General features: G+C 41.6%; 1 protein-coding gene across 1 annotated transcript in view; it reads left to right on the top strand.

Moving 5' to 3' along the window:
- ADAMTS18 (ADAM metallopeptidase with thrombospondin type 1 motif, 18) overlaps nt 1-8,286 on the top strand; it is a 131,144-nt gene extending 122,858 nt beyond the window's left edge. The window contains exons 23-25 of the mRNA XM_005862706.2: nt 935-1,147; nt 3,830-3,977; nt 6,424-8,286. Coding sequence (XP_005862768.1) covers nt 935-1,147; nt 3,830-3,977; nt 6,424-6,539 — 477 coding nt within the window. The 3' untranslated portion in view covers nt 6,540-8,286. The remainder of the gene's footprint in view (nt 1-934; nt 1,148-3,829; nt 3,978-6,423) is intronic.
- The last annotated feature ends 848 nt before the right edge of the window (nt 8,287-9,134 follow it).

Consider the following 9,134-nt stretch of genomic DNA (forward strand, 5'->3'; position numbering starts at 1 on the left):
CCGCACGTGGTATTTTGGGGAAGAGCCACACTCAAGGGACCAAAGAGCCGCAAGTGGCTCGCGAGCCGCGGTTTGCCGACCACAGGCCTAGGAGACAGGTGTCTGCTCGCAGTTCAGTCTGGTGAGGTCCAATACAGGAGGGGTTTCTATGGCAACAGCTCTGGCTCTTGTCCATCAATGCCCTTCTACTCCGCCTCAAGGATAAGTGTAGAGCAGTGTGTCCATCTCTCTTTCCTCACTCATTTTCTTTGAGAAACATTAAAACCCTAATTACATGCTTGGGCTCGCCCCTCCCTCTCAGAGCTGTTGTATGAGCTCAGTGCCATCCTTTATTGTTTGACTGGTACACTGATGCCAGTGCTTACTTATTCAGTTCATCAAGGCCCTACACTTTATCCCATAATACTTGAAACAGAAACACGTTTTCTCACACTGATTTCATCAGTCTGCATCCTTCTCTCTTTTTCCTGCGGCAGACATCATCAGGTTATATCTCAGCCGCGAGGGGCAGGGTAAAAAGATAGGGTTGTTCTTCCCCTCGGGAGCCTCCAACTCTCATCTTTGTGCCCAGCCTCCTTGACACAGACTCCCGAATCCTTAGGCCTCAGGTAGACCTGGACATCCAAATGAACACCAGCCAGAGGCCCTGACTCCATCCCCTGCCACCTCATCTTTGGACTCTGCCGCCCTCACATCCGCAGGGCGATGCCTCATTTTGGTTTGTTGGTGCTGATGAGCCCTGTGACTGGTTTTCTCACCTGTAGCACGAGGGACTTGGTGCCATATTTGTGGGATCCTTGCGTGCGTGTGGCTGACCTGCCATCAGCCAACCCCTCTAATTTCACGTGGATGGTACGTCCTCAGGCAGGGGCACATCTGCTCGGCAGACTTGACGAGAGCTCTGCGCGCTGATGCCTCCTTTCTTGGCTCCTAGTGCTCGGCGACCTGTGGGCTGGGGGTGAGGAAGAGGGAAATGAAGTGCAGCGAGAAAGCCTTCCAGGGGAAGCTGATAACTTTCCCAGAGCGAAGGTGCCGCAACATTAAGAAACCAAACCTGAATTTGGAGGAAGCCTGCGACCGAGGGGCCTGTCCAGTGCGTCCTGTGTACAATGTGGCAGCTGGATGGTATTCATCGCCATGGCAACAGGTGAGTGCCCCCAGATGTACGAGGCTTGTATTTAAGTGAGATTCAAAAAGAGGAGGCAGTCCACCAAGGGCTGCTGGTAGAAACCTGTCCACATGTCAGGAACAAAGGGCTTCACCACCTGTGTGGCCTGGGAAGGTTACGTAATCTGGGAGCCTCCGTTTTCACATCTAAAAAAACAGAGGATAATATCTTGCAAGGTTTGATTTTTTTTCCACAAGTAAATAAGATAATATAAATCACTTAGTACCCAGCTTGTCACACAGTGCCAGCAGTTGCTATTAAATCCACCACTAGCATCTTCTATATTCTAGAAATGCTCCTCACGGTCTTGACTCGTTTGGTTCTTATGTCATGTTTCCAAATAATATAATAATAGCTAACGTTTGTCAAACCCTTGCTATTCACGATGCTAAATGTTTTACATGCATTTGCTATTTTCTCACTCTCACTGCATCCTTTCAATGATCTTATTGTATTGTGGTCGCTGTTTTGTGGATGAGGCAGGTAAAGCTCAGAGGTGGGCACTTCAGCCATGGACCCCCAGCTCTTTTAGCTCAGCAGATGTCAGTGTCACCCTCTTTCTCGGAAGACTTTAATGAAGGTTTGGTGATTTTGGTTCTTTTATTCTTCTTTTAAAATATATTTTTATTGATTTCAGAGAGCCACCCTCTTTCTCGGGAGACTTCGATGAAGGTTTGGTCTCTTTGGTTCTTTTTTTCTTTTTTTAAAATATGAGAGGAAGGGAGAGAGAGAGGAACATTAATGATGAGAAGGAATCATTGATTGGCTGCCTCCTGCACACCCTCTACTGGGGATCAAGCCCACAACCCATGACCCTTCAGACCACAGGCTGACACTGTCCACTGAGCCAAACCAACTAGGGCCGTGGTCGGCAAACCACGGTTCATGAGCCACATGTGGCTCTTTGGCCCCTTCAGTATGGCTCTTCCACAAAATACCATGTGCGGGCACGCATGTACAGTGCGATTGAAACTTCGTGGCTTATGCGCAGAAGTTGGTATTTTGTGGAAGAGCCACACTCAAGGGGCCAAAGAGCCGCATGTGGCTCGCGAGCCACGGTTTGCCGAGCCACAGTTTGCCGACCACTGATAGGGTGATCACTTTGGTTCTCATTGGTAGGAGTAGGTGACGCAAAGTCTGAGAGAACACTGTGTTTTGGTCCTTGTGGGCACAGCTCTTCAAAGAGCTTGTTGGCTTGAGAGGTGCTGCCCACACCTCATCATGAAACACGGAGTATGTCTGTGTATCTATGTTTATATACACTTGTACATGTATGTATTTAGTTGACCCTTGAACAAGATGGGTTTGAATTGTGCAGGTCCACTTATACAAGGATTTTTTTTTCAATAAATACTGTAAGTGTATTTTCTCTAGCTGACTTTATTGGAGTATACAGTATATCATACAAATAACACAAAGTATATGTTAATCAACTATGTTATCTATAAGGCTTCTGGTCAACAGTTACCTATTTAAGAAATTAAGTTTTAGGGGAGTCCAAATTATATGCAGATTTTCAACTGCACAGATAGGTGATACCCCTAACCCAAGTTGTTCAAGAGTCAACTGTGTATATATGTGTGTGTTTGGGAAGTAAAACATGGAGGAAATTAGCATGAGTTTATATCTCTAATTGGCTAGGTGCTATACCTATGTGGTTACCTATGTACTAAATGCAATGCCTGTTGCATGGCTTGTTTTTATCATTATTTTACAGATTTGGAGATTAATTCTTATAAGATTATTTCAGTCAGTAAAGAACTGCCAGCCTAAAATATCTTCTGTCTTCACTTCACAGGAAAGTTTGCATACTCCTGGTTTAGATAGGCAGTCGCCAACCTTTTGGACCTCATGGACCATCAGTTGGCGACCGCTGGTTTAGATGAAATAGCGATCATACAGCTATATTTGAATTTGGGGCTAATTACAAACTCATACTTTTTCCACCAGAACTTATTTTTCCTAAATACCAGTCTATATAGTGAGGACTGTCCAAGATAAAGTTTCACCTGTCTGCAATTTTAAAAAGCAGAAACAAAAAAATAATTTAAAGGGATGTCTTTTTCCCTGATAATATTTTGTTTATTCTTTTGTTATGAAATATCTGTTATTTTGTTCAGACGCATGAAAATTTAAGAATGCTAACAGTCCTTGTTAGACTTTTTAAAAAATAGATGACTAATTAGACAGTAACAGCATTGACTTCTGGGAAGCACCCTATCCGCCATGCTAACCAGGAATCTGGCTGGGCACCCAGAGCATTTCGTTTGCTGCCCTAGTTTTGAACCATTCCCTCCATGATTGCATCTGCAGAGATTATTTGGAATTCCTAAGCTACAGGGATTCATTGCCTAGATGTGTCTGTATTTGTTTCCACATTCTTATGGCAGCTTTTGTGTTTCTGGAAGCTCTCTTCTTTATGAGTCACCTACCTGGAGACACACTGTTGGGTGAGATAGCATTAGCCTACGACCCTTCTAATCAGATCCACTGGCTCCCACATTAGAAAGACTGGACCGCAAGCGCATGTACCTGGCTCTGGACGATTTATCAGCAGGCACCTTGGTCATGTCATGAAGCCTGGAGACCCTTTCTTTGATGTCACTGACATTAAATGGATCCCATCCAGCTGAGTGTTTCTGATGCTTCCCCCTTCTGCAGTGCACGGTGACCTGTGGGGGAGGGGTCCAGACCCGATCCGTCCACTGTGTGCAGCAGGGCCGGCCTTCCTCAAGCTGTCTGCTCCGACAGAAACCTCCGGTGACACGCGCCTGTAATACGAACTTCTGCCCAGCTCCTGAAAAGAGAGGTAAAAAGAACCCCACACTCCTGTCAGTTTTACTGGTCTTCAGAGAATGCTTCAAAATGCCATCAGATCTGGTTGTGCAGCTTGTACATTCCACACCTCTAGGGGATGCCGTTCACATCCAAGTCCATGTGAACAGCACTCCTTGGAGGTGTACAAGGCACAAATCCAGGCAGTTCCCATTCAACATGATCTCATGTGCAGGAAGATTGTGTGCTATGATAAGGCTTTATAGGCATTAATTCTTCTCAAGGGAGAAATGGTAATCTTGCAAGTCCATTTTTTCTAAACTAAATTTGAATTGAGCAAACACATGAAAAAGTATACACTGTGTGCCAGAGATTGTATGATCAATGGTAATGCAAGAGTGAACAAGAATTGCCCTCAAGGAGCTCACATTTTAATTGAGAAGACAGTTACATTACAGTCCAGTACAGGGACTATGTATTGTCCTAGGATGACAGCTGACATGTTTTCTTAGTTCAGATGAAGTGCATGTGTGCTGATGGGAAATTCAGTGAAGGAACTACACCATTCCTCACTATGCAATTTATTTCAAAGTGATCTGACGAACACCATGAAATATTTTTCAGCCTAACCAGATTTTCTTAGTCTCAATCGTGTACCTGCTGAGTTTTCTCTTTATGTAATCACAGTTTTTCCCAAGACTCTCCAATCTCTTAGCCTACACTTGCCAATTTGTGGTGAATCAGATTCAGGACAGTTACTCGCTTCCCAGCTGAATCTGCATTGTTGCTTGCTTACCTGCTTCTGAGATAGCCTTAGCTCCAGCATCACTTTCCCTTCCTCTGCTCCCTCCCCTGTCTTATCTGAGGCTTGGAGGCCAGAAAGCTAGTCCTGTAGCAGTTACTCAGAGCCAGATCACCTCTAGGCAATGCCAGGCTTCTACACACCTGCAGGCTTTCTCACCAGAAAGCTTATGAGGGAAAAGTACACACATTTTGAGCATGTGGCCATGTTTTCCGGACCATCTCCTCCTTCCTTCACTATCAGTGATTTCAAATTTCCACCCTTTAGTCAGACGGCTCCAGACACAACCACACATACAAAGATTAGGGGAGATTAGGAGAACCACATCCTGGGGCCTGTAGGCCAATGCAAGAACTACCTTTTACTCTGAGTGGCTGGGAGCTAAGGGGAGAGTTTGGGGCATAGGTTTTACATAAAATGGCTTACTGTTTTTAAAGGATCACTATTAGATGGGATGTGTGTTTAAAAGGGAATTTTTTTTTTTAGGCAGAAGAACAAATTTAGGTAGTTCTGAATCACAGAAAGATGGGCTACAAATTGGGAGCTTTGTATGCTCTGACAAAAAGCACAGTGGAGAGCCACTGAAGGGTGAATTCAGAAGGCACATGAGTAGATACCTGTGGGCAGTGTGTGGTTTTGAGTTGCAGGTTAAGGCTTGCATAGAGGAGGGGAAAACTATCCCAGCTGTGAATGAGACTATTTACAGAGGGTAGAGTCTAAATATGTTTAATGTCAAAACTCCTTGAGAATCCAGTAAAACGACTGAGCCCTAACTCCTCAAACATGTGTTTATATTTACACGAAGAACATCTTACTTACAATTTCATGCACATTCTGTATCTTGTGAGATGCTTCTGGGTAAGAATTCCTGATGTGCAATGTCCTGCTTCTAATCGGTAATCACGGCTGTTCTACTTGAACAAAGACGTTAGAAAAGGCTGGTGTTGACTTATATCCATTTGGTTGCAGATTAAATAAATCTCAGAGCCAAACTTAGAGAGTGTTGCAGCTGGGCCTCCATTAGGCTCCTGATTCCCCAAAGTAACGCATGGACCAGCAGCATGTGTGTTAGAAATATGGAATCCCAGCACTCACCATAGACCAGGGGTCCTCAAACTACGGCCTGCGGGCCACATGCAAATACAAATATTGTATTTGTTCCCGTTTTGTTTACTTCAAAATAAGATATGTGCAGTGTGCATAGGAATTTGTTCATAGTTTTTTTTTAAACTATAGTCCGGCCCTCCAACGGTCTGAGGGACAGTGAACTGGCCCCCTGTTTAAAAAGTTTGAGGACCCCTGCCATAGACCTTCTGAATCAGAACCAATGGTTTCACAGGATCCTTAGGTGATTCTGCATGTGCTGTTCTAGATACTTCCCTGGGGTGTAAAATGATACCTCCCAAGTTATTTGGGGAGGATCAGATAATCTCTGGCTAGATATGACTTTTTTTCTTAACATCCACTTTTCCCCCACTGGTTTAAATTTTGTTAATGGTCATAGTCCCTTTTGATGTCTTTATGCCGCTCTTCTCACCCTCCTATCCAAGTCCTAATGGATAAGAAGAAAAGCCACTCAGAAGCACAAGCAGGTAGATCCAAGGTCGTTAATCTGTAAGCCTTCACCTTAAGACATTGAGCCTTTTCCTAGCATGCTAACTATGTTTTCTCCTTTTAGAGGACCCATCCTGTATAGATTTCTTCAACTGGTGTCATCTAGTTCCTCAACATGGTGTCTGCAACCACAAATTTTATGGCAAACAGTGCTGTAAGTCATGCACAAGGAAGAGCTGATACCCTCCCCAGCACCTTAAGGCCGGGGTCTCACTTTTCGGGCTGAAGGCTGAAGACTCAACACCTCACAGGTGGTTGGCAGTGTTGAGGGGCCAGCTCTGAAGAATAGTCCGGCTTCTTTTTCACTTCCCCAAAGCACATGGTACTCTGAAGCACTTGAAAATGGGAAGCGATGACAAATCTGACTCACGAAGAAACAACGTTGATTTGCACTGTTAATCGAAAGAAGTGATGAACCACACTGAGATACGTCAATGTGAGAGCCTGGTCAACTTTGGGACACATCCCCCTTTGAATTTAAAAGGGTTCCATGGCAAAGACATCTGTTTTGAAAGGTCTTTCAAGACCTCAGGTCACAGACTGAGAGTTGGAGGAATCAAGCATGGATGGAACGTTTACTTGGAGCTCACAGTGTAACTGAAACTGTGGACACCCCCAATCAGGAGTTACACAGAAAGCCAAATGGTGCTCACGACAGTGCTTGCTGCTGGACTGGCAAGCTTCATGTATGTTTATTTAGTGTGAGTGTGTTGTTTTTACGATTTTGTTTAAAGTATATTCTGCTTATAGAGAGTCTTCGAGACTAAAATTCACAACTTGAAAAGTATTCCAAGGAATATTCAAAAAAACAGGGCAACATGGACTATTTAAGATCTCCATTTAATTAAAATGCACACTCTGAAGAAAAATAAAAAGAGCTCATAAGAAAGGTAAATATTGATGCCCTACACGTTATATCAACCTCGTAACTTTTGGTGCTAGACAGGATCCTCGAGTCTGCTCTTTGGGAATCCGAATTGGTGAAATGTTCTTTTCTGGTAAAAATCTAGGAGGAGTTAAATAGCAGTGTGTTGAAGGAGAGGAGACCATTATTTGTAATGCTCCCTACTTATTATCAGAGCTGCTTGGAAAATTAAAGGCCACTTGTGGTTTTTGCCTACCAACTGACATGTTTAAATCTGCCCTAGGATTTAGTTAACAAGAAAAAAGTCATAGTGGCAATAGAAAAATCCATCTGTCTTCCTGCTACATTAATATTAATAAATCATACTATGACAAAACTATTCAATGAATAAGTATTTTACAATCTTTCAGATGATATTTTCAGTCTTCAAAAGCCAGCTGTTGGTTGGCACTAATGAGTTTAAAATTGTTCTCAATTGCAAAAACACCATACTGTTTTGCCAAAACCAAAGTAACTTACAAGACTGGGTCCTTCTGTAATTTTTTGAGATGTGGTTATAAAAGACGTATTTATATAATTCTACTCCATTCCTCAGTATTTTTGATGAATGTAACCCAACTACTTTTAAAAAGTCTCAATTCAAACAGGGATTTGCCAGCTCAGCACAACCAACTAGACAGTGGTTTATAAATTTAGATCATCCTTTGTTCCCATTCTAATTAAAATCATGCATTCTTGAATCTCAGAGAGATGATTAGATATTTTCTCAACTCTCTGGACCTAGAATAGTGGTCATTTTATCATAAAAAAATAGTTCTACATCACCACCCTCTGAAAATTACAAGTTATCTGTTCTTTATATAATTATCATTTTATTTTATGGAAAAATTAATTTATTAATTAATAGCCTATTGTTGTGTTCTCACTTGCTTCTCTGAGTGATATTAATTCTGAGGAAAAGTGTTGACTAAAACCATGGGTTATAGAGAAAAGTCAAAATATATGTGTAATATTTAATTATTTTATAAGTTTTATAATAAAGTGTTTTGTTTATCTTTGAAACTTGTTAAGTTTTTGAATAAATTAGTGAGAAGCCAGTTATGTCCAAGGTAATTTAACTGTATAAATGTTAATTTTTCAATGAAAAGTTGAGAAATTTTTAGGGGGGGAAGATAAGATATTCATTAATTAACAACTTTTCCTGTTTGTGTATTAGAAAATTAGAAACTGTCAAACAATGGGATTAAATAGATAACATATTTACCACCTTAGGAATATACTAAATTTTTTTCTATCGTAACAGTCATGCATACATTTATGGAAATCATCCAAGTTAGTTAGATAAACCTATAAATGTAGTTGGTTTTCTTTTTTTTGTCCTAGTTGAAAGTCATTCTGATAAAATTGTTTTGCGATGAGAAAGAGAAAAGGGAGGAAGAAAAAAAAACTAAGAGCCCAGAAATAAACCCATGCCTATCTGGTCAATTAATCTATGACCAAGGGAGCAAGATTATACAATGGGGTAAAGACATTCTTTTCAATAAATAGCATTGGGAAAACTGGACAGATACATACCAAGAAAAAAATGAAATGACCACAGTCTCACACCATATAACTCCTAGAAGAAAACATAGGCAGCAAATTCTTTGACTTTACTCTTAGCAATATGTCTCATCAGGTGAAAAATAAGCAAATGGGACTACATCAAACTAAAATGTTTTTGCACAATGAAGGAAACCATCAAGAAAATGAAAAGACAACCTACTAAATGTGAGGAAATACATCCAATGAGGGGTTAATAAAAATATATTTAAAAACTCACACAACTTAACACCAAAAAAAACCCCAAAATACCACTTGATTAAAAAATGGACAAAGGACCTAGACACTTCTCCAAAGAGGACATTCAG

The sequence above is a fragment of the Myotis brandtii genome, unplaced genomic scaffold (genome assembly GCF_000412655.1).
Source record: "Myotis brandtii unplaced genomic scaffold, ASM41265v1 scaffold165, whole genome shotgun sequence".
Taxonomy (NCBI): Eukaryota; Metazoa; Chordata; class Mammalia; order Chiroptera; family Vespertilionidae; genus Myotis; species Myotis brandtii.